The 26,459-nt window shown below is 40.2% G+C and overlaps 2 protein-coding genes and 1 non-coding gene across 3 annotated transcripts; 2 read left to right on the top strand and 1 right to left on the bottom strand.

Moving 5' to 3' along the window:
* The first annotated feature begins 375 nt into the window (after window positions 1-375).
* Window positions 376-4,971, top strand: LOC130748996 (F-box/LRR-repeat protein 3). The gene is made up of 8 exons (XM_057602246.1): window positions 376-1,160; window positions 1,802-1,933; window positions 2,198-2,302; window positions 2,382-2,775; window positions 2,859-2,988; window positions 3,335-3,629; window positions 3,727-3,978; window positions 4,391-4,971. The coding sequence occupies exons 1-8, from the start codon at window positions 498-500 to the stop codon at window positions 4,442-4,444; spliced, it is 2,025 nt and encodes a 674-aa protein (XP_057458229.1). The 5' UTR covers window positions 376-497; the 3' UTR covers window positions 4,445-4,971.
* A 109-nt stretch (window positions 4,972-5,080) lies between these two features.
* TRNAQ-UUG (transfer RNA glutamine (anticodon UUG)) lies at window positions 5,081-5,152 on the bottom strand. Its single transcript has one exon. It is a non-coding gene; the product is annotated as a tRNA-Gln (tRNA).
* A 3,433-nt stretch (window positions 5,153-8,585) lies between these two features.
* LOC130748995 (probable WRKY transcription factor 33) lies at window positions 8,586-12,330 on the top strand. The gene is made up of 5 exons (XM_057602245.1): window positions 8,586-8,904; window positions 9,026-9,196; window positions 10,107-10,666; window positions 11,203-11,370; window positions 11,604-12,330. The coding sequence occupies exons 1-5, from the start codon at window positions 8,587-8,589 to the stop codon at window positions 12,055-12,057; spliced, it is 1,671 nt and encodes a 556-aa protein (XP_057458228.1). The 5' UTR covers window position 8,586; the 3' UTR covers window positions 12,058-12,330.
* Window positions 12,331-26,459: the final 14,129 nt, after the last annotated feature.

Raw genomic sequence — 26,459 nt, 5'->3', positions numbered from 1 at the left:
TGGTCTTAGGTTGAGATGGTTATAGGACCAACTCAGCTTCTATAGACCTCAACTAAAAGTATAACTTTATTAAATTAGAAATGAAAGATGTGTTTTTGTCCTAACATAAGAAAGACAAAGGAAATTCACCTAATAAAGAATGTGTTTGTCCTAACATGAGTAAGAGAAAAGTAAATTACTCCTATAAAGAGAGAAATTTCCCTTACCTAACTTGTATAATTAATTAATTATGGAAGAGAAAGAGGGACAGTTGTGTCTTTCCACAAGCAGATAAAACACAATGACACAACCTTGTAAAAGAAGACAAGAAAATGGCATTTTGGTCTTTGTGGTGGACCTTTCCTCATCTTCCTCACTTACTACCTCCTCCTCCTTTTCATTCTATTAACTTCAACTTCTCAACACCCAAAGCCTTCATATCATATCATAACAAATCTCCCATAAACCGTTATTCCAAAACCGCCACCAACTGAAACAAAAAACGCCACAAACAGAAAATGAAGAAACAGAAGCAGAACCGTTCATCAGAAACACAACAACACTCGAATTCGAACCCATTCGAGTCTCTCTCCGAGGAACTCGTCTTCACCATCCTCGATTTCCTCGAAGCTGATTCTCAAGCCAGCAAATCGTTCTCGCAGTCATGTAAATGGTTCCACTCGCTGGAATCCAGGCACCGTCGCGTCCTCAGGCCACTACGCGCCGACCACTTGCCGGCGATGGCGGCGCGTTACCCTTCAGTGGAGGAGCTCGATCTCTCGCGGTGTCCGCGCGTGGGTGATGAATCACTGACTCTGGTGGCTGCTTCTTACCGGGAAACGCTCCGGCGGGTGGACCTGTCGCGGTCGAGATTCTTCACCGGGAATGGGCTGCTGAGCGTTGCTGTGAGCTGCCGGAACTTGGTGGAGCTTGACCTGTCCAACGCGACGGAGATAAGGGATGCTGCGGCGGCTGCGGTTGCTCGCGCCGGGAACCTCCGGAAGCTGTGGCTGAGCAGGTGCAAGCTGATTACGGATATGGGGATCGGGTGTATCGCAGTTGGGTGCAGGAAGTTGAGGCTGATTTGCTTGAAGTGGTGTGTGGGTGTTGGAGATTTGGGGGTTGATTTGCTTGCTATTAAGTGTAAGGAGCTGAGCAATTTGGATCTTTCTTATTTGCCTGTGAGTTTTCTACTCCACCTCATTTGATTTTGGATTTTGTTTATTTTTCAATGTTTTGCTATATGATCTTTGTGGTTTTAATTCTAAGTTTGGAGATTACTATAGGTGAAAAAGGGTCGGATTGAGAGTTGAATAAAGCTATGACTTTAATTTGTATGTATCATTTCCAAATTTAGAAATTGGTTTCTTTTTTTGTTGGGGGAGAGGGAAATGTCAATAGTTGTTGATGGGGTTAAAACAGTGTTGTCAAATAGTGGTTATAGCGGCGCTATATTGTAGCGCTTTTTTGGCTTACCGCTACTCCGCTATTTGCCGCTTTAAGAGGCTGGAAATAGCATTTTTGGCTTATTGCTATTGTCCGCGATTCGCGATTAACAACATTGGGTTAAAAGTGTTGAAGAACCTGAATTGAGGAAAATTTTAAAGGGTAAGTGTTAAAATGGAAAGGAGATATTGGCGGTTGGGGTTTATTAATTCATTTATTGAACGGTAATTGTTCTGTTCCGTCATTAGTTAGAGTCATTACTCTAGATTTAAAATTAAGTTGATTTTGTGTTTGATTGTGCTCTTTCTTCGCGAGTTATGTCTTTGAAATGATATGGTTGATGGAACTAGTGTTATTGGTTTCTTGTGTTGTGCAGATCACGGAGAAATGTCTCTCATCGATCTTCAAGTTGCAACATCTTGAAGATTTGGTCCTTGAAGGATGCTTTGGCATTGATGATGACAGCCTCAATAATGTTGTCTTCAAACAAGGTTGCAAGACATTAAAGGTAGATGGAGATGGATAACTTTCAATGATGAGGGTAACCTAATATTCAATGTAAAAATCCAACTGGAACCGGACAAGTTAGTTTGAACATAGGGTAGAAGTCATCATAGTTTTTCCTTTTTTGTTTTATCCAGTGAATCAAATTAAATTTGTTGCTCTTTTAATGCATAGTTATTCAGTTATTCATAACATTCATTTTTCTTGCGTTAAGAGTACACTTGTTTTCATTAACTAACTTGTTATTCGACTTCACTGCCTTTTGCAGAAACTCGATATCTCTGGTTGTCAGAACATAAGTCACATTGGTCTGTCAAAGCTAACTAGCATTTCTGGATGTGTAGAACGACTCATTTTAGCAGATGGTTCTCCTGTAATTCTTCTGGCTTTGTAATTTTTTTCCTGCTTTTCAATTGATGAGTCTAACTAATGGTTTGCATTTGATTTTCCAGGTGACTCTTGCTCTTGCTAATGGTTTGAGTAAACTTTCCATGTTGCAATCAATAATATTAGATGGCTGCCTTGTTACTTCTGATGGATTAAGGGCCATTGGAAATTTGCGCATTTCTCTCTGGGAGTTGAGTCTAAGCAAATGTTCAGGAGTGACAGATGAAGCCCTCTCATTCATTGTGTCTAAACACACAGATCTAAGGAAACTTGACATCACGTGTTGCCGTATGATAACAGATGTTTCCATCGCCAGCATTGCAAATTCATGCACAAGCCTCACTTCTCTCAAAATGGAGTCATGTACTCTAGTTCCACAGGAAGCATTTGTCCTGATTGGACAGAAATGCCATTATCTTGAGGAGCTTGACATAACAGATAATGAAGTTGATGATGAAGGTTTGCCTATTTCCCTCCTCCTATGGAATTCTTAACTTTCACATCAGCTGCTATACTTACCTAGTAGCCTCCCCTCTCTGCAGGTCTTAAGTCTATATCTAATTGTTCCAGGCTCTCCAGCCTGAAAGTAGGAATCTGCCTTAACATAACTGACAGAGGAGTGGCCTATATTGGCATGTGTTGCTCAAAGTTAAAGGAACTGGATCTATACAGGTTTGTGAATCAAATATATGAACCTTTACTTTACTTCTAATTAGATGAATATTCTTTGCATTTTCTCTTAATTTGCTTTTCACCATAAACTATTATTGAGCTAGGTTGAGTTTTTAAATTTAAACATTTGAAAACATAGTTTAGCAAACTGGCTTTGATACAATTTGGATGTATCTTTTTTATTAAATGAATTAAAAACCAGTATCAGACCTAGTTCGTCTAAAGCACCTTTCTTTTTTCCACATCCTTGATATCAAATGCAAATACAGCATAAAGATTCTAAGATTTATGCTGTTTGCACAAAGATCATTGTTTGTTCTCACCGGAGATTATTTTAAATTTCCAGGTCTACAGGAATTACAGATTTAGGCATTTCAGCAATTGCTTGTGGTTGCCCGGGCCTTGAAATAATTAATACATCTTATTGTACTAACATCACGGATGGGTCATTAATCTCCTTGTCAAAATGTCGAAATCTGAAGACACTCGAAATACGTGGATGTCTTCTCGTTACGTCTATAGGTCTGGCATCTATCGCGATGAATTGTAAACAACTAATCTGCGTAGACATAAAGAAGTGTTACAACATTGATGATAGTGGGATGATTCCCCTAGCATATTTCTCCAAAAGTCTAAGACAGGTATTTTGTCTTTTCTCACTTTTCTAGGAAACATCAGAGATGCAGGAAAGCTTTGCTAAGGTTTTAATGTTTATTATGTCCTTTTCCTGATTTGCAGATAAATTTGTCATATAGCTCAGTTACGGATGTGGGGCTTCTGTCACTTGCTAGTATCAGTTGCCTTCAAAGCTTTACCATCCTTCACCTTCAAGGCTTGGCTCCAGGAGGACTCGCTGCTGCCTTATTGGCATGTAGAGGGCTAACAAAAGTGAAGCTTCACCTTTCACTAAGATCTCTGTTACCTGAGCTGCTTATCAGACATGTAGAAGCACGCGGCTGTGTGTTTGAATGGAGAGATAAAGTGTTTCAGGTATATTCATGATTCTTATCTTTGGATTTAGCAAAGCAAAATACTAACTAATTTTATATTGGTGTTAGTCTCATATATTTTATGTTACAATTGAAGAATTGGGGGAAGTCTGAGAATTTTGGAACCAACATGTTTTTTTAATATTTTCCCGTCCCCAACCAACACTAGCATTGCTGTCTCGGTGTCTCCTGCTAATGTTGACCAGGAGAAGTCCTCCTAACTGTCCAATTCTAAAGAATCAATTATTTGTCTAAAGTCTTAAGCATATTGATACGTTGCAATTTTAAGCTTTGCTGATTTAAAGTTAATAGTTTCTAAACTATAGACGATGCGAATCATATCTATTTAGCAAAACTTGATGAGCACAGGTTTAGGATCGGTTACATTATTAATTTTTATTTGTCATGGACAGGCTGAATTGGACCCCAAGTGTTGGAAACTGCAGTTAGAGGATCTGATGCACTAGGAACTTCTCAGGCTGTTTGAAAATGATAAAGATATTTGCACAACCCATGATCCAAGTTGGAACGCGGAAGAAGGGGATGGATGCATTTCTGTTCAAAGTGAAGAACCTGAAATGCAAACTTAATATGAAAGATGTTAGAAGTGTTTTAGTCCATTGGGGGTTACACAGCCCCCGTGATGGAGATAACCAATTAGCTTCCCATAGGGCCCTCAAAACCTGGTTTTTTATCGAGCTTAATGGCATAGTGTGATCCATATAGCCGATTTGACTTGGTGAAATAAGACTTTTGTTGTTTTTGTTAACACGCTGAAGCAAGGGTGATCATTTCCCCCTTTTTTTTAGCTGTAAAAAGCAGGGGCAATCTAGCACATAAAAACATTGTATGTATCCCCTTCTGTTCAAGCTTTTTGTTTTTTGTATTGTTTTTTCGTTTTCCTGTGAAAAGCACGGGTAATCAACTGTATACAATTTTGTAATCTCCTGTTTTTGTTTTATATCCAATTAAAACTGTTCAGAGACATAAACAATGGAGAGTGTTTCTAATATTCTTGCTAATATTGTTGACATTACTATATGTCAAAATATGGACAATTCTAACAAAATTAGTGGCCAAAATGTAATTTCATAAAAAAAAACAGGTCCTACCGGGAGTCGAACCCAGGTCGCTGGATTCAAAGTCCAGAGTGCTAACCACTACACCATAGAACCTGTACGGTATTAACTTTATTACATTTATTATAAATTTACTTTTCTAATTTATTTTACCACACGCATAAGAAATTAAGCTTGAACAAAGGCTGACTTATATTCGTTTGTAAACAAACACTGATAGTATATTTGGATACGAGTTGAGAGATTTGAAAATTGCTTTCACTTGATCAAAACATGCTTTTGCATGAATATTTGATATTTAATTAGTTGCTCTTTTTTTTTTGAAACTAATTAGTTGTTCTTTTTTTGAACGTAATTAGTTGTTCTTAATCAGAATTGATTTTATGTTAAACCTAGGTTGGGTGGAAGTGATAAATGTAGCTCTTAGTTTTGAATCGAGAGTTTATACTAATTTTAATGAAATTTTATTTTAAGAGAAATGTGTCCAAACAATTTCCTTCAATTTCACTTTTAGTTAATAAATTTTACAAAATTAAGTTTATTCAATATCAATTTTATAAACACTCATTCGAACACATCTTTACATCACCCTCTATTGTCGGTCATGTTGGTCCCTAAACTAAATAAATAGGTTTTGTGGTATCTAAATATATAAATCGTCAATCAAGTTATTCATTCTACCGCTTAACGTTAATAAGCATTAATGATTATGCTGATTTGTAGAGCTAAAAGTCCTGCACAAAACGCGTGTAAGTGTTGGACCTTGTAATTAGAGCATCTCTAATGAAGTTCTTATTTTGAAATCTTAAAATAAGATCCGAATCTTATTAGATCCCACTATTGGAGCTATCCTACATGGCATGAGACCTTAGTAAAAGCAAAGATCTGTGTCTTAGCTCAGGTACTCTCAAATCTGAGATCTTAAATAAAATAATAATTTTTTATCTCTCCTTCAATATCATAACCAAATGGAAAAATATGGAGGGAAATAAATAATATAAATATATTGGATACCGTGGGTCCAGTTAAAAGTAAAATAAGACCTCAACCACTAGAGTGAAATGTGCATGGAGACCTTATGAGTGTCTTAAATCCTATATGGCAATCTGGGCCCACAAAAGATGAGTTATGTCCCAGAATAAGTTCCTACCATTAGAGATGTTCTAAAAAGCTCTTGCATGACCTAATAGACAAAAAAGAAGTTTCATATTTGTCCTTACTCGATGTTCTTTAAATTCAAATAAGTCTGTAAATATTTGTCAATTATAGTCCCTAAAATACAACTCATTTAGGGTAAATGGCCAACTTGGTCCCTGAATGTGTTCACCGACTTCAACTTTGTCCCTAAACTTTTAAAATGACGCCCGTGGTCCCTGAATGTGCCAAATCTCCTTCATCAGCGGTCCCTAAGTTAAAAAAAGCTGACGCCGTTAACGGAAGTGTGACTTGGAATTTTTTTTTTTTTGTCAAAGTTGAAGCTTGTGTGGCATATTGGCATTTGACTGTTGGGGAAGTTTTAAAAACTTCAATTTAGTCCCTGGATCTGAAAAAATTTCTTTCTCTCACCCATCTTCCTCTACCTCTCCCCACCACCATCACCCTCTTTCCATCTCCATCTTCTTCATCCTTCTTCTTCTTCTTCTTCCCACCCTCATCCCCCTCCCTCTCTCTTGCATATAAGAATTTGATTCCTATAACACATGCCCATCTCTTGCATATTACAAATTCAAAAGAACTAAACACGGAAAATATTCCAATCTGCCTCATTTTCCTGGATAATCCTAACATATGTAACCAAACGCCATAATCCAATGAACAACCCTCCTCAATCATATCACTCAAAATTCATGCTCCACCAATTACCAGACTCTAGATCACCAAATACTGATGTTTCATTCATGCTCACATAATACCCAAGAATAATTACCAGGAAATCAAAGCATCAAGTATGAACACCAATCACTCAACATCATATGCACATATGATGTTGTCAGTTTTCCAATTTACTTTGCTCAGATAATGAAACAAAATTCATTCAATTACCATGCAAAGTTGCAGACAAATCACCTCAACAATTTTTCACCAGCACAAGTCAATCGTCATTATTATTCAGAAACCAAAAGTGAAAAAACACAATCCTAAACCCTTCAAGAAAAAAGAAAAGCAACTCATGCTATCTGAGAAAAACAGAAATCCTGAGGAAAAGGTAGGAGAACAATTACAGTACAAAAAATTCAAAGGAGCTTGAGGATATCATCAGTGAGGGTGGGGTGGGTTGCGATGGATTTTCGATTGGTGAGGGTGGGTTTGTGGGTTTTTTGGTTATGTGATTTTGGGTTGAAGGATTTTGGTTTTTGGAAGGGAAAAAGGGTTGGGGTGAGGGAGAGCGTCAGAGCATGAGAGGGAGGAGATGAGGGTGGGAAGAAGAAGAAGGATGAAGAAGATGGAGATGGAGAGAGGGTGATGGTGGTGGGGAGAGGTAGAGGAAGATGGTGGGAGAAAGAATTTTTTTCAGATCCAGGGACTAAATTGAAACTTTTAAAATTTTCTCAAGAGTTAAATGCCACACAAGCTTCAACTTTGACAAAAAAAAAAAAAATCGAAGTCACACTTCCATTAACGGCGTCAGCTGTTTTTAACCCAGAGACTGCTGATGAAGGAGATTTGACACATTCAGAGACCACGAGCGTCATTTTGAAAGTTTAGGGACGAAATTGAAGGCGGCGTACATTTTCAGGGACCAAGTTGGCTATTTACCCGGTCATTTAGGACAATTTTTTTAAAAGATATTTAGGATTTTTTTTGAATAGTCCATATCCACATCACATGCCCATGTGGAATGCAACAGAGGGCCCAACGCGACATACGATAACATGAATAATAGACATTTTTGCTTATTATCAAAGGACGACAAATGTGATTATTACTATATCTTTCAGTGTCCAAATGTGTTTATTCACCCATCTTGAAAAGATATCTATGAAATTACAAGAACTAAAAGCTAAAATACACTTAATGAAGAAAAAAATAATAATTTGATTTGATATATACAAATCCATACAACATGTTATAAAATAAAAAAGTAAGAAATATAAGTAAGAATACATGTTATAAACTAAAAAAAAAAAAAATTGATAGACATCATACACTTATAATATGTGATGGTTAAGAATGACCACAATTGCAAGTGACGGCCACAATCGCAAGTGACGGCCACAATCGCAGGTGTAAGGTAACTGTCTACCACTATTATGGTGAATAAGAATCATTTTTGATATACTACATGTTATCCTATTCTTCATTTGGAAGGTTCAGAAATAATGGCATTGCCAGCTAATGAGACAGGTGTGGCTCCACAGAGAAGGCCATGTAATGACACGTTGATTTCAGCCGCCACTTCTCTCAGTGTTATATGGTCATAGGCTTGCCCAGTCAAGTCAAACCCACAACCTTTGACACCATTCATTCATTTTCCACGGTCAAACCTCCAAACCCATTGCTATATGGTAGTGTTCATGACATGTCATAAAATGCACCATTCCCTCTCTTCTTCTTTCTCTCCCAATTCAAAGTTCAAAGTTCAAACCACAACCTTTAATTTCCTACCACAATTCTTCACTATGTCTTTCAGTTTCAGTAACCTCCTCTCTAACAACAATAACAATGATTATAACTTGACCATGGATCATGATGAAGATGATAAACAGAGAACTTCTCAAAACAATGATAACTTCAAGTCATTTGCACCTCCTTCACTATCCCTCTCTCCCTTTTCAACTACTTCTGATTTTCCACCTGGTTTCAGCCCATCTGAATTCTTCAATTCACCTATGTTTTCTTCTCCAAATGTATGTTACAATTAACCTCACTTCAATTGTTAGTTTTTATTTCTTTTTTGGGTATATGTTTTGCAACTCCAATGTCAATACTAATTGTGGGTTTTTCTTGTTTTTTTATGTTGGTTTTTAGATTCCTGCATCTTACACAACAACTGAGCCTTGTTCTGCCCAGAGCCAGAGCATGAACCAGATGAACAGTTCAACTGAGGAGGAGGAAAATAGAAACTACTCTGAACTCACTTTCCAAAACCAAACAAGACAAATGCCTCTCTTTCAATCTTCCACAAACATGTCCGAAATGGTAAGTGATTTATTTTCTGACAAATCTTACTAAAAATATCAATTTTTTTGTGTTTCTATTCTCTGATCTTTACTAGCTTGGATAAGCTTGTCTTATTAGCATTTCTGCTTTTACTATTAGTGGGGTTGGGCAGTTTATCATAAATTTGCTTTTGATTGCTTTGGTTAAGTCATGGTTTTCCTCTAATTAATCAAGTTTTTATATATTTGTCTGTACAAGCTTTGTTTGAACAGTTTTGACTTTTGGCAATTCAAACTTTGACTGGCATATAAGTTGACAGAGTCAAACTTGAAACTATGTCCTTGTATGTTTGCAGAAATTCTTGGCTATATATCTCTTACAGTACTTTCTGCCATTTATTTTACACTTATAACTTAAAAGTTGTCATTATCTATTTGTTGTCAGCTTAAATAAAACATTGACAAAATGTTAAGGCATGTCTTTACAATTTCCATTTTTTATTTCTTGATTCTTTAACTAGGGTCATGAATCTCTCATGTTAAAAACTCACATGAATTTATCATGTGAAAAAATTGTACTTTTATTTCTCTTCATGGATAATTCATGAAGAAGCCCTATCAAAATGTGTGAATACTGAATACTTATCAAGAGAATGATGTATACAAAATTTTACACGATAAGTTCACATTAAATTTTAACTTGAGATTATTCATTGCTACTTTTATAGGACATTTATTAACAAGACCCATAAAATTTAATATTGTAAAAGTTGATGATATAGCTAAATATTAAATGGTATTGACTTTAGCACTTGAGAATTTGTCTTTATCTTTGTCTTTATGTTTCTATGTACTTCATTGCAATGCTTATCTTCATTGATGCTTTGGAATATGCTAACCTTGCATTTATTTGATTTGTGTATTAATACTTGTTCTATTTTGAACTTCAGGAGCCACTGAAGAAACAGGACACAATGACTTCCAATGAAACTGCAAAGCAAATTGAGTTTTCATTTGAGGAGACAGCAGTGAAATCTGAGAATCCATCCAGTCAGAGCTTCTTCTCCTCAGAACTGACCACAATCAAACCTGAAGTTCAACCTAATTCAGGTCATTTTAACCCCAGTAATGCTTCTATGTCTATCAGAGAACAACAAAGGAGATCAGAAGATGGATACAAGTGGAGGAAATATGGAGAAAAACAAGTGAAAGGAAGCGAAAATCCAAGAAGTTATTACAAGTGCACGCACCCGAGTTGCACGATGAAGAAGAAAGTTGAGAAGTCTGTGGAGGGACACATCACTGAAATAGTATACAAGGGAACTCACAACCATCCTAAACCACAATCTACCAAAAGAACAAGTTCTCAATCTATTCTTCAAGCATCTGTATCCTGCAACAACTCAGGGATTTCTGAACTATCTATGGGAGAGGAAGACTTGGACCAAACATCACAACTTAGTTATTCTGGTGGGAATGATGATGACCTTGGACCAGATGCCAAAAGATGGTAAGATCAGAAAAATACATTCTATTCCTCTAATAACATGATTTACAATATGCATGTTTAGAAATCCCTTTACAATTAATTCTAAAGCCAGAATCAATACTTGCAAGATGCTTAACGCGTGTTTGAATCAGTGTTTGTCACAATTGATTTTTGGTAAAATTGATTACAGTTAAAGTGAGTTGAAAGTTGAGTGATTTATGTTTGAATACATTTATGAAAAATGTGAGTGTTGTGGGGTAATGTTGTGAGATTCAGTTGTGAAATCTCATAATTGATTATGTACAATGCATAAACTACTCTCTAACGCTTCCACTAGAATTGACTACCAAACATCAATATGAAATAATTGATATTTTCTCGACGAGAATTGATTCAGTTGTGAAATCTCATAATTGATTATGTACACTTTTGTGAGTAGCTTTTGGGTTTCATAATTGATTATAAGGGAACAGAAGCTGTCCAAACAGGCAAAATATTAAAATGAATTTTCATGACAAGCTTGGTTTCAGCACTAATTATGATTCTTATTATTTCAGGAAGGGAGAGGATGAAAATGATGGCTATTCCTATTCCGCCCCTGGAAGCAGAACTGTTAAGGAACCAAGAGTTGTGGTTCAAACTACAAGTGAGATTGACATACTTGATGATGGCTATAGGTGGAGAAAATATGGGCAGAAAGTTGTTAAGGGAAACCCAAACCCAAGGTATTTTGAAAACATGTTTCAATCATACCTATAAATCAGTTTTTTTTTTCATAAGCAATTCTGAAATTCAGAAGCTAGTCATAGAAACTTCTCACCTGAATTGATTCTGGTTTTAGAATCAATTGTAGAATGATTTTTAAACACGCACTTAATCGATAAAAACTAAGACCCTTTATTTATATGGTTCTTCATGCAACAAAGCCATAACTTGCTCAAATATACTTTTTTTGCAGGAGCTACTACAAATGTGTGACCCCGGGTTGTGCAGTGAGAAAACATATAGAGCGAGCTGCGAATGACATGAAAGCTGTGATCACCACTTATGAAGGAAAACACAACCATGATGTGCCGGTAGGACGAGGAATCGCAAGCCATAACATCAATAGAACTTCTCTGAACAGCAACACCACCAATATAGCTACCCCGGCTCCTATAAGGCCCTCAGTGGTGACTAATTGTTCGAGCTCAGCAAGTTTTGCAAATTCACTTCATGATTCAAAGCTAGAAATGTCAGGAAATCAAGAATATTTTCATGTAAACAAGTTGTTTAACCCTGGAAGCTTTGGATACTCGGGATTGAACAGATCAATGGGTTCATACACCAATTCGGAACAATATTCAGATGCTACATACTCAGCTAACGATGACTCCTTGCTTCAGTCTTTTCTGTCAAAGAATTATTATTGACATAGTCTTATATAGGATATAGGAAGTTAGTTGTTCTTATCAGTATAGAATAAAAAATAATAATATACATGATGTACTAATGTAGTCACCAAGATTAGAGACTAGAACTACATTAACCTAAAGCTTGACTAGAGCTAGCCCTTTCTTAGTTGTTGCAACTTTCAATTTTATAGTAGGATACAGAATATGTGTTGACTGGTGAAATCTATGATTATTTGATTGTATTTGTTTAGCACAAACGAAAAGAAGTTTCTTTGGCCTAGTCTTGCGACATTCAATTTCTCACTTAAGCGATGTGTGTTTTGTGTTGGGAATTTCTGTTGAGCTATGCACGAACTCTGCTCTTTTACCAGTTATGGTTACTTTTGGTTGTGTTACTGTACTTTTTTAGTTAAAAATATTTATCATGTTCAATTATGAGAAAAGAAAAGAAATGGTCAGCTACTTCTAAATTAATAAGGAAAATCGGTACATGCTGCTAAGAAATCTGACAGATTCAAAGGGTATCTGAGACTCTAGTCTAGGATTGAAACCACTAATGACTTGGAAAAGGTCAAGTCTTTTATACTATTTTGTTTGGGGAATATAATAGTAATCAGCTTATATTATATATTATATTATATATGTAAAAGAAGAATCCAGTCCTAATGTTTGCTTCTTTCAATCACAACTCTGGAATTGTACATTCACTACTGTATTGTTTTCTGCCGAATTTGTCACAAAATGATAAATAAAAAAATATTATAGTATTGTTGAATTAAGATTATTAACGCTACGTTTCTCGACACCGGTGTTGGAAAGATGGTTTCTCGACAGACGGGACCATGGTAAGACTTGAGACTCATCATGTAACATTCCCCAAAGTCAAGGGAGTAAAGGAAATTTCGACAAACTCAGCGAAGGAAGCAGTTACCAAGTGATGGGTAGTTATCAGCACGTGCGTGCACCCACGATGCCACGAATGGCGACGGTTACCCACAACTCAAGACCGCCCACGTTGCAAATAGACAATTAAAATCACGTGCTCAAAACCCCCGGCTGAATGTGGGGCAAGGCGCCAAAATTCAAACCCACGAAGCCCGCGTGCACTGAAGAACAACCGCCAAGAACGTGGAGGAAGAGAAAACACTATAAATAGGAGAAGAATCATCTGAAAAAGGGTTCCAACTCAACTCTGAAAAATTCACTAAAAGGCTCTCATGTCCGCATCAATGAGACTCAAAGAGCAAGACGTGATGATGGAGGAGTACGTTGCAGAACCAGCTGTTTATCTTTCTTGCATTTAAGCCTGTTGCTTCACTTGTTTGTTTCCTGTCGAGATTTACTTCTCTTGTAGTTTTCTCTTTGCTTTGTTACGTTTTGATCTTCATGTAATTAACCTGTGTTTAATAAAGTCCAGTTCCTTTTGAATCGTTCATCTTCGTCGAATAATATTAACTCACACACAACACTTTGGCAAGACGTTTTCCCAAAGATTTACGTTTTATATGCACCTGAGAAGTGGTAAGACTGTAAGTATGGCAAGCAATCGAGGAAGAACCTCCCCCCAAGGGTCTAACGTGGGCAATCAAAGCAGTCCCGGGGGAAGTAGCGGTAACAATAATGAAGAAGTATCTACTGGGATGGGGCTTGGCACCACTATGCCAACCCAGAACGTGGTGATTTCTGCAGTTGCAGAAATGTATGTGTCTACATCAGTGCAGGCACAAATTGTCCCAACGGTGACAAGGGGAGTGGTAAACATGCCACCAACCTCATTTATGTAGAATGTTTCTTTGCCCGTGAGAGACATGACTTTTGGTATGCCCGCATCTATGATGCAAGGCGTACAAGGTATATTCGACATTCTCCGAGAGTGTTCCCCCATTTAGCATACCCCCCTTTGGGGCAAATGAGACAATGCTGAACTTAGGAAGTCGAGTTAGTCCTCCTGGCCCTACCCCTGGGCCCAGTTCACAAATTTATTTGCCCACAGGTATGAACTCTGGTTCACTTCAAGCCATTAGGCAGCAAGTGGATGATAGTAACCATGAGATGATTAACATGCTATCTCGACAGATAGGTGAAATAATTAACCATGTGCTCCAAAATAACAATGCCAATAATCAGCATTTGGCACATCAGATGGATCGTTTGGCTACAGCCTTGGGGGCACCAGTCGAAATCCAACCTGTACCAGGGGTTAATCAAATCCCATTGCCTAACCGTGTCCCAGCTCCTGTGCGCTATCAAGCGCCACAACACCAAGACTTGGGGGCAAACCCTTTGTTTGGAGGAAACGAGGGAGTGCAGCCACCATTGCAAAACGTGTATATGGTGAACAGGGATGAACACGCTGATGGTGTGCTAGAAAGAATTCGACAACAGAATGCTGGGGGGCAACAAAATGTTGCTGTTGTGGTAGAACAATTGTTGAACCAACATGGTTTCAACGTAGGTTTCGCGAATAGACCCCATTTTGTGTCAGCCTTTACTGAAGAAGGTCTCGAAGCGGAACTTCCTCGAGGATGGAAGGTCCCCAAGTTCACCAAGTTCTCTGGGGATTCAGGAGAGTCCACTGTAGAGCACATAGCCAGGTACCAGATTGAAGCAGGGGACTTAGCCATCAATGAAAATTTGAAGATGAAGTACTTCCCAAGTTCTTTAACTAAGAACGCATTTACTTGGTTCACCACCCTTGCCCCAAGGTCAGTCCATACGTGGGCACAATTAGAAAGGATTTTCCATAAACAATTCTTTAGAGGGGAATGCAAGGTGAGCTTGAAGGATTTGGCTAGTGTTAAAAGAAAGACAGCGGAGTCCGTTGATGATTATCTAAACAGGTTTAGGATGCTTAAATCTCGGTGTTTCACTCATGTCCCTGAACATGAGTTAGTTGTCTTAGCCGCTGGGGGTCTAGAATATTCCATTAGAAAGAAAATCGATACTCAGTATATTCGAGATATGTCCCAACTCGCAGATTGAGTGAGGCACATCGAGTTACTAAAGGCTGAAAATTCTGAAGAGAAGGCCAAGACCACTAAGTAGCCAAAGAAGGAGAAAGTAGCGTACATTGACGCTGATCCAGTGTGTCGAACTCCGTGTGTTTATCGAGAAGTTCCTGCAGACGTTGACATAAATGATGTCAATCTGGCTGAGCTCCAGCCGGGCGATCCTTACGTTTGTAAAGCATTAAAACCTTATGAAAACAAACTTGGGGAAGAAAGCTCCAAGGATACTACTCCTGCTGTGAAAACTTATACACTTGTATCTGATGGTTTGCTTGTGGTCCCTAAAGACCAAAAGCTTCCCTCTCCTGAACAAAGGAAAGGGAAGAAATATTGTAAATATCACAACTTTTTTGGTCATTGGACCTTACAATGTGTTCGTTTCAGGGATCTTGTCCAGGGGGCATTGGATTCGGGAAGACTCAAGTATGATGAGAAAGCTAAGGGCCAGATGAAGATTGACTCTGATCCGTTGCAGGTGGTTGAGACCAACTATGTGGAGCCTCTCCATATTTGCATGGTCGATATTTCTGAAAAGCTAGATCTGGGTTTGACACTCAGAGAGGCAAAAGAGAAAGGCACCACAGTTGAGGAGCCAGAAATCGAGAAAGAGATGAGCTTTGATGAAGTTTACCCCAAGGCTGGAGAAACTCTTGTCGAATTTCTATCCCGGAGCAAGGATGGCGAGAAGGAGGTCATGCTATGTCCTCGATGCAGCGCAGTCTTCGACAAGTCTGCAGCCAAAGCCTACCAAGACTCTGAAATGAAGAGACACTATCAAAAGAAAGTGCCCGTGCCTAGAAGACTGAAGTATCCCCTCAAGGAGTGGGTTGAGAGAGACCAGGAACTCGATGGCCATAAAGGCCAACAGATAAGAGGCAAGGACAAGACTTATGTCCCTAATGCTGGTTTACCAAAGAACCAATGGTTCAGGCCAGCACCTCCAAAGCCAAAACAACACCAAAAGTGGCAAAAAATCGACTTGAGCCAAGGATCTTCCTACGTCAACAATTCTCGCGTGTCACGAAACTACTCCTATGGCTCCAGGAACTACTATGCTCCTGAACAAATGACCAGAACTCAGTTTAGACGTTTCTTGAGGAAAAGGAAAGCTGAAAGGGAAAGGGGCGGCAAGTTCCGTTCGCTATGGGACATAAAGCCCGAAGACAATCCTAGCAATGAACCTAGCGTAGCGTCAGTTATCAATCAGCTAGACCATGCCATTAAACAGGGAATGACTATTCCACCAGACCCGGCCAAGGAAAAGGCAAAAGGTGCAGCTGAAGATGAGGATGAAGACATGCTTGAAGATTTCGATGACAGTGATGGAGAAGATCTCAACATCATTTGCATAAGATCTCAACAGAATCTCAGAGGTTACAGAAAGTGAGGAAGACTACTATGTTGAAGAAGAGCCAGATGATAAAGGGGTCTGTCGAGGATGAGAGAGCTATCTTCTAGAGGCCAACAGAACAGATGAAGAGCCATTTGAAACTGATAAGCGCATAATTGATGCATTTTACATGTGTCTTTCTAAGCTTCATTATATACATTTTTGTGCTTAATTGTTATGACTTAGCCATGTTTTGACCATTAGTGTTTATTTGGATTATTCATGGAAAAGAGCTTAATTCTACACTTTTAGTTTCTATGACTGTTTTGCTAGAACAGATTTAATATGGAGCTAGCAATATCGAAATAAGGCCCATAATATGTCGTTGGAAAGCTAACGCGAAGCCCTACAACTTTCATGTTCAGGACAATTGAAGAACAAGCCTCTAACATGGTCAAAATGGCCTTGCAAAGTTGCTGTCGTTAATCCCGCGAGTCTGGAACAGTCTGCACTAAAATGATCATATCTTGGGCTACAGAACTCCGAATTAGGATCCGATTGAAGGCCCGCGAAGCTGACTTAAAGAGTTACAACTCTCATGTTTACCTCAATTGAAGATTCTTACTTCTTGTGGGACCCGCGAATGCCTGATTGTTCAGCAGCTTACTCCTTTATGTGGGCCCGATTTTGTGAAGATTTAGAAAAGATTTAGATAACAAAGATTGTTACTTGATGAACAAGTTTATTTATTAGTATAAATAAGTGAGTTTAGCCTTTTGTTAGACATCACCACCTCACCACCTCACCACATCTCACCATCACCTCCTCCACCTTCTCCTAATATCTCTCTCCATCTTTTCTAGTATGAGTTGCTAAACTCCATAGTTAGTCTTAGGGCTCGTTTGGCACGCTGTATTAGGCATGATAGTATAAGCTTATACAATACATTATGAGTTTATCCATTGTTTGGTGATGACATTGTATTGTATAAGCTTATCCATCAAAGTCCCCTTATACGTTAAAATGACGTATTATTTAATCCATCATGTGAGTGATGGATAAGGCATGATAAGGTTGTGACGTATAAGTCACCATCACCACCACCCTCTATTGCTGCCAACTTACACCACCATTGGCACCACCACCACCACCACCACCATCCGATCACCGCCGCCGCCGCCACCACCGCCCTACCGTCACCACTAGTGTTGCCACCACCACCACCGCCGCCGCCCTACCGCCACCACCACCATAATCGCCGCCACCACAACCCTATCGCCACCACCACCATAATCGCCGCCACCACCGACACCACAACCACCCTATCGCCACCACCACCACCACCATTGCCTCCACCCTCCACCGTCACCACCTTACTACCACCACCACACTCTATCGTCGCCAACACCACAACCACCATCGCTGCCACCACCGCCACCACCGATGTTGCCGCCACCACCACCGCCACCGCCCTACCGCCACCACAACCACCACCCTATCGCCACCACCACCATAATTGTCGCCACCACTCTATTGCCACCACCGACACCACAACCACCACCCTATCGCCGCCACCACCACCACCATTGCCTCCACCCTCCACTGTAGCCGCCACCGCCTTACCACCACCACCACCACCCTATCATCACCACCACCACAACCACCATCGCTGCCACCACCACCACCAACCTATCTCCACTGTCACCACCACCGCCACCAACACCAACCTACCACCATTGCCACCACCACCACCAACCTACCACTACTTCCATCACCACCGCCACCACCGTTATAATCACCTCCATATTTGATTTTTATTTTATATCATTATTCAATACTTCATTAAACATAAAATTGCATTAATTTAAACGATATGGTAAATTATACAGTGTATGTCCAAACGCTGGATAGTATAAGAAAATTATCAGGGCTTATACTATCAGGCCTAATACTATCAGGCCTTATACTATCAGGCCTTATACTATACGTCGCACCAAACGGGCCCTTAGGATTTTTAATATTCTTGTGTTTGCAAACTTGAGGTTCTGTTCTTAATGCAAATTTCTTCTTTATTAATTCTCTTCATCTCTATTTCTGATCTAGGGTTTGCTTAATTCCGTAGTTTTAGAAATAAGAGTTGATGCATGTTCGCTTAGTTCATGTTAGTTCGTAACTGTTTCTTAATCGCTTAGTTTAGGAAACTGTGAATTGATTTTCGCTTAGTTAATCAACTCTCACGAATTAGGGAAACAATAAGGAAGAATTAATCTTTTGTAACCAATGAAGGTTTGTTGCACTTGAATGTTATAATCCGATGACTAACGCTTTCTCTCTTCTGTCTAGTCTATTTAGTTATTGCTTTGTTACTTTTCAATCCAATCAATCAACCCCCCTTTTAGGTTTTTTTGTTCTACTCTAATATCAATTAATAATTTATCAAGTCCTTGTGAGAACGATCCTGGTGTTAACACCTTGTACTGCATTCAAAGCAAAAATACTTTAACACGCACCCGCGACAGTGCTTTCGTCAGAAACCACTATTCGTTTGGGCTAAAGTCGAAGAGAAAGGAGTTAACAAAGTCCTTGTCGATGGAGGAGCTGCAATCAATTTGATGCCCAGGTTTATGCTCAAAAGGTTGGGCAAGACTGAAGCAGATCTAATCCCCCATGACATGGTACTTTCTGACTATGAAGGAAAGACGAATTCTTCCTTGGGGGCAATCATGCTAAATATAACCGTGGGAACGGTGGCCCGCTCCACATTGTTCATTGTGGTGCCTTCAAAGGCCAACTATAATTTGCTGCTGAGGAGAGAATGGATCCATGGCGTGGGGGCAGTGCCTTCAACTTTGCATCAACGTATATCCATTTGGAAATCAGATGGGATTGTCGAGAACGTACAAGCAGATTAAAGCTACTATTTGGCAGAAACAGGTTACGTTGGCAAAAAGAATTTCGAGAAGAGTTTAGCCACAATCGCTCCTTTGGACACAGTGGCCAACCAATATTTCAATCCATACTCAGAGTATTCAGTGACATTGGATCCCATCCGGGGGCTAAACCTCAATGAAGCTTGCAAACCTGATGCCATGAGCGGATGGCACAGCGATGAAGAAAAAGATGCCACTACTGAGTGGCAAAACAATGGTAAAGATGATTAATTCGAGCATAGCTCGAATTTCGGCTTACGCAGCCGAAAATAGAGTAAGAACGACCTTAGGGGCCGCAAGAGTGGCCAAAGAAATGACTATTGATGAAGTTACTGATGTCTCAATTCTGCCCGTCGAGATGACACTTCAGGATGAGGCAACAACAAAAAAGGATAACACACGCTTGGAAGAAGACGAGCAGAGCGTCGAAGAATCTGAAGATCTTCGCAACTTGAGGTTAGATTGCATCTATGATGATAGCTCATTGGGTTGCGAGAAACCGGTGATCGACGTTTCCAGGAAAATGGAAGCACATGATCCTTTGGAAGAAATAGACTTGGATGATGGCTCTGAGAAGAAGCCAACATACATCAGCGCCCTTATTGATCTGGAGTTAAAGGATAGAATGGTGAAATTACTCAAAGAGTTCAAAGATTGTTTCGCTTGGGATTATGATGAAATGCCAGGACTTAGTCGAGAACTGGTGGAATTGCAGTTACCCATCAAGAAAGACAAGAAATCAGTCAAGCAATTACCTAGGAGGTTTCATCCAGATGTGTTGGTAAAAATCAAGGGAGAGATCGAAAGTCTTCTTAAGTGCAAATTCATCAGAACAGCTCGATATGTGGATTGGTTAGCCAACGTGGTCCCAGTGATCAAGAAGAATGGAAAGATGAGAATTTGCATTGACTTTCGAGATCTAAATGCTGCTACCCCAAAGGATGAATATCACATGCCCATTGTCGAGATGATGGTGGATGCTGCTGCTGGTCACGAATACTTAAGCTTGTTGGATGGTTATTCAGGCTACAACCAAATCTTCATAGCAGAAGAGGATGTATCGAAGACAGCTTTTCGATGTCCTGGGGCCTTAGGGACATATGAGTGGGTGGTCATGTCATTTGGGTTGAAAAACGCTGGCGCGACCTACCAAAGGGTAATGAATACCATTTTTCATGATTTTATTGAAACTTTCATGCAGGTTTACATCGATGATATCGTGGTGAAATCCCCATCAAGGGATGACCATTTGTTGCATCTGAGGAAATCCTTTGAGAGGATGAGAAAATATGGCCTGAAAATGAACCCCCTTAAATGTGCCTTTGGTGTTATTGCAGGTGATTTTTTGGGTTTTGTGGTGCATAAAAAGGGCATTGAGATCAACAAAAACAAAGCCAAAGCCATTCTCGATACAAGTCCACCAACCAGCAAGAAGCAACTGCAATCGTTACTGGGGAAGATTAACTTCTTGAGAAGATTCATTACCAACCTCAGCGAGAAGACCAAGTCATTTTCCTCACTTCTTCGACTTAAGAAGGAAGACGTGTTCCGATGGGAAGCAGAGCATCAAAAGGCATTTGATGAACTTAAAGAGTACCTGTCCAATCCGCCAGTAATGGCACCACCCATAAGAGGGAGACCAATGAAGCTTTATGTCTCTGCCACAGATGAAACCATTGGAAGCATGCTGGCTCAAGAAGATGAAGATGGCAACGAAAGAGCCATATTTTACTTGAGTAGGGTGTTGAATGATGTAGAAACTCGATACACCATGATCGAGAAATTGTGCTTATTCTTGTACTTCTCTTGTGTAAAGTTGAAATATTATATAAAGCCAATTGATGTAATGGTTTTTTCTCATTATGATATAATAAAGCACATGTTATCCAAGCCGATCTTGCATAGTCGAATCGGTAAATGGGCTTTGGCCCTAACCGAATATTCACTAACTTATGCCCTATTGAAAGCGATTAAGGGGCAAGCAGTTGCCGATTTCTTGGCGGATCATACTCTGCCTAAAGAGATCATAACTTACGTAGGCATCCAGCCTTGGAAGCTATTTTTCGACGGTTCCAGCCATAATGGAACCGGAATTGGAATGTTCATAGTGTCCCCAGGGGGCATCCCCACTAAATTCAAATTTAGGATCAAGGATAATTGCTCAAATAATGAGGCTGAGTATGAGGCGTTGATATCAGGCCTTGAGATCTTGACAGCTCTTGGGGCAAAGAACGTTGTCGTAAAAGGGGATTCTGAGTTGGTGATAAAGCAACTTACCAAAGAATACAAGTGTGTTAGTGAGAATTTAGCTAGATACTACGTAAAAGCGAATAGTTTGTTGGCTAAATTCGACGAGGCTGGAATAGGTCACGTTCCCAGAATAGATAACCAAGAAGCCAATGAATTGGCGCAGATCGCATCAGGGTACATGGTTGATAGATTTAGACTGAAGGAACTAATTGAAGTCAAAGAAAAACTAAATCCCTCCGATCTCGACATCTTGGTCATTAACAATATGGCACCTAATGACTGGAGAAAGCCAATTGTTGAGTATTTACAAAACCCCGTGGGCACCACTGATAGAAAGACAAAGTACAGGGCTATGAATTATGTCATCATGGGAAATGAGCTATTCAAGAAAAATGTCGACGGAACACTACTGAAGTGTTTAAGCGAAGACGAAGCGTTCATAGCAATCTCAGCTGTTCACGATGGATTATGTGGATCCCATCAGGCAGGAATCGAGATGAAGTGGATTCTATTTCGACAAGGGATGTATTGGCCTACTATCATGAAGGATTGTATGGAATACGCAAAGGGATGTCAAGATTGCCAGAGACATGCAGGGATACAGCATGTGCCAGCAAGTGAACTGCATTCAATCATCAAACCATGGTCATTCAGAGGGTGGGCTTTGGATCTAATTGGTGAGATTAACCCATCTTCATCTAGGCAGCATAAGTATATAATAGTGGCCATAGATTACTTTACCAAGTGGGTAGAGGCAATTCCTTTACAAAATGTTACCCAAGACACGGTGATCGATTTCATTCAGAATCACATAGTATACCGTTTTGGGTTGCCTGAATCACTCACTACAGACCAAGGCACAGTATTTGTAGGTCAAAAAGTAGCATCATTCGCGGAATCTTGGGGTATAAAGCTTCTAACCTCAACTCCTTATTATGCTCAGGCAAATGGCCAGGTAGAAGCAGCCAACAAAACGCTAATCACCTTAATTAAGAAACATGTTGGTCGAAAACCTAAGAGTTGGCATCAAACTTTGAGCCAAGTGCTTTGGGCTTACAGGAATTCACCTAACGAAGCTACCGGGGCAACACCATTTCGACTAGCGTATGGCCAAGAAGCGGTGCTGCCAGCAGAAGTGTATTTGCAGTCATGTAGAATCCAAAGGCAAGAGGAAATTCCAAGTGAAGACTATTAGAACATGATGCTTGATGAATTGGTCAATCTCGACGAAGAAAGATTATTGGCTTTGGATACCCTAACCAGGCAAAAGGACCGCATTGCTAGAGCTTACAATAAAAAGGTTAGAGTTAAATCTTTTATGCCCGGCGATTACATGTGGAAGGTTATTCTACCAGTTGATAAAAAAGACAAACGTTATGGAAAATGGGCTCCAAACTGGGAAGGCCCTTTCAAAGTCGAGAAAGTGCTTTTCGGTAACGCTTATTCGTTTTAAGTGTTAGGGGATCAAAATCGACAACTGACAATAAATGGCAAGTACTTAAAAGCGTATAAGCCAACGTTGCATGAAATAAAAATCGAGTAAGGAAAATGAGAAAGATATTGCCAAAATCGAGTGTTTTATTAATTAAAGTGAAGCATTACGAATATGGCAAAAAACTCTAAAAGGGAGGGTTGGCCCTATAACTATTATATTTAGCTCTTAGAGGCTCTATACGCCTCAGTACATCTTCTTGCTGGGCTTCCAGTCGCGATTTCTCTTGTCGAAGATCCAGTTCCTCGCGAGCAGTAGTGGAAAGCTTGTCAACCAAGACTTTCAGAGCCCCCACACTCTCCTCAGGACCCACTTGATTCAAAGCAGCCCTCAACTCGTCGAACTCCTCCATCTTCTCATTGATTTGGTATTCAGCAAAGAACACTTGAGCGGAGAAATCCCGGTGCTCTTCATACAGAGGCATTGCCTCATTCAGGAGCCCCAGGAACTCCTGAAGAGGAGTTTTCACGGAAGCAATGATGTTCCGCTGCAGAAGTTGGTTAATGAGCCCTGCAAGCTCTTCATCCAGGGAAAGAAAGGAATATAGTTCCCAGAACAAATCCTGATCAAAAGCCAAGCTCCGGATTTGATTGAGAAGACGACGACTAGCCATGATTAAAGGAGTTAGGAAAGGAAAGACCCTGGAGGAGTTACTGAAAAGAAGTGATAAGGGGTTTGAAGAAGTTACTGAAGAAAAGTAATGAGAAACGCTCTATTTATAGTGCTCATAACAAAGGGTTGCACTAATTAATGGCAATCAGTTGCCAACTCTTCACCTTATGGTTATAGGCCACGTAGGCTACCAATACCATCATAAATACCACTACCATCGTAAATAGCTTTGGCCTTTGATGGACAAAGACTTTCACTGGATCAAGAAAACGTGGTAAAAGACTGCAATAAATTGGCCTATTTCCCAGAAATCAAGCGACGACGGCATAAATAATGCGTTGAAATTTGGACGGTGCAACAATAATAGGCAGCCGTTGGAGAGTGAAGCATAAATGCATTGTAGAAAAATGAAGATACTTGGCAAATTAAAGGTTAGATTATATAGCCCAAAAGTCAACTGCCAAAGGCGTTGTCGAAATAAGTACATGAAATTTGGCATCAAAAGCCATGATCAAAACAATGTCATCATTACAAACTGAGAAATGAAAAGAGAAATCCTAAAGCTGAGATTTGAAAGAATTCAAGCGGTCAGCAAAGGTGACAATTTTGGCTTCGAGATCCTTCTTGACAGCCTGATCAATCTCCAAATCCTTGATAACCTCCTTCGTCGAGAAAATCAGAGCCTTGGATTCCTTAGTGAGCGCATCTAGTTGAGTCTTCACAGCAGGGCCTTCCTCGACCAAATCAGCCCGTTTCTTCTCCAACTTGGTAATCTCTCGACGCAGCTCCTCAAGTTTAGTGTCGACATCAGATATGTCATCTGCAATTAAAACCTTCCTGGCAGTGAATCTCTTGAATTCCGCTTTCATCGCCGCAATCTGAGCTTTACTAGAAGAGACTTTGGCTTCCTTGAGGCTAACAGCTTGGCCCACGTCCTTGGCTTGATGGAAAGTGGCTAAGGCATCCATCAAAAAGGATTGAAGGTTGGCCAAAGCAGCAGTCTGGCGAGAATCATGCTTTTGACCAAGCAGGAAGATGAGCAATTCCTTAGCAGTATGACTCGCTTGAGAATCAGCTCGAATCTGGTCGAGGAATCCACTGTCGAAAACAATAGCCTTCAGCCGACCCAGGCTCTCCTCAATTTGCTGAAGGTTAGCGATTCCACTGGACTGAGCAGTCTCAGCAGTAACATCAGCTTGACGAGGCGGAGAGTCCCATTCCAAAGTGTCATCGAGAAAGCCATCCAAAGCCGCTAGTGGGTCTGTCTCAAATAAGGTGTCAAGCTTCTCGCTAGACGCACGAGATGAAGAACCGCCCTTGGCTTGAGGTGAAGGCTGCACAGTAGCAGTTGTCGACTTTGGAGGAGGCATGGGGCTAGCATCCTTGTCAGGTTGCACTCTCGAATGCGAGTCATCAGCTGGCAGCAGGATCTCGACCTGAGGAGCCTCTTCTTCATGAATAGGAGATGTTGCACCTTGAGTTTCCTACGGGAGAAAATCAGAAAAGTTAGCCTTGACCTCTTTAGTGGCCTCTTAAGTAAAATAGGATGCACATCCAAGGCGCCGCCAGAAAGTGGAAAAGTTATGGGAATGGATGATTACCTGGCGAGTAGACCCTTTGGAAGGACTGGAGTTGGTGGAGCTCTTGGAATGGTGAGAAGACTTGCGACCAGATTTGCTCCTAGTCTTCTTTTTCCCCTCAGCTGTCGAAGTCTTTTTGACCGAAGACGCGGCCTTATGGGGCTTCTCGACGCCCTCAGTTTTGGATTTTGCAAGGTTGGGAACTGGAGAATTTTCACGGGATGGAGGATTGGAAGTGGAATGCTCGTGGACATCAGCCTGAGAAAAGGGCAAAACTCGATTTGATTGGGAAGTCACAAACTAAAATGCCGCAAAGTATTCTTGAAAATAAGAAACATACCTGAATAGTGGTGTTGCCACCACCTTCCTTTCCATCGATTTCAGGCTGAGCATCAGACACCAATGGAGAAGCCTTGCTTGTTGTGGAAGCACCAGTCCCTTTGGCCTTCTTTTGGCTAACTGAAGCAGTAGGCTTAGCTTTCCTTTTTCGACCCTGCAAAAGAAAATATTAGACAATATTTCAAAGAAGTTAAAAGGAAAGGAAAAAGCCGAAATGAAAATACCTTGAGTTTGTCAGCGAGGCTAACATTTTCGTCCTCATCATCGTCATCATCCTCAATCTCGACCGGCTTATCCTTAGAGGAGTGGACCACCGGGGAAATAACTTGAGGAGCCGGTTGGGTAATGACTTCAGTTGCAAATGGAGAGGGAAGTTAAGAAGTAAAACGGCGAAATCAAGGCCAAGTCGAAATATTACCTTGACCAATACGCATGTTTAGCGATATGTGGTTGAAGATTTCGACGGGCACATGATACGGGAAGTCCCATAAGTGGCATTTAGTCCAAGTCACTCGCTTTCGAGGAGGAAGAGCTTGATTGGCTAACACATTTAAATTTATGTGGTCAACCCATTTGGGCAAGACCGGTGGAAAAGCCAATGCAAACCTACTCGTAGGCAAAGATGGGAACCTAAAGCCAGTTTTTCGAATGACAAAAGATAGACCTTCCTCACCAGGAGGAATGATTAACTTGGATTTTTTAGCTTTAGATTCCCATTTTTGCCTTAATACCTGAGCTGCTTTCGCAACTGTATCTCGAAGGCGAAGAGTTGGATAATATACCACACCAAAGAACTCTTGAAAGGATCGGATTTCTGCCAGGTGCATACCTTTGGTCTTCTTGAAGTCCTGCTTCTGCAAAAGAAAAGCATCTGTCATG

Source organism: Lotus japonicus, chromosome 3 (assembly GCF_012489685.1).
Source record: "Lotus japonicus ecotype B-129 chromosome 3, LjGifu_v1.2".
Classification (NCBI taxonomy): Eukaryota; Viridiplantae; Streptophyta; class Magnoliopsida; order Fabales; family Fabaceae; genus Lotus; species Lotus japonicus.
This window is presented reverse-complemented; position numbering and strand designations above follow the sequence as displayed.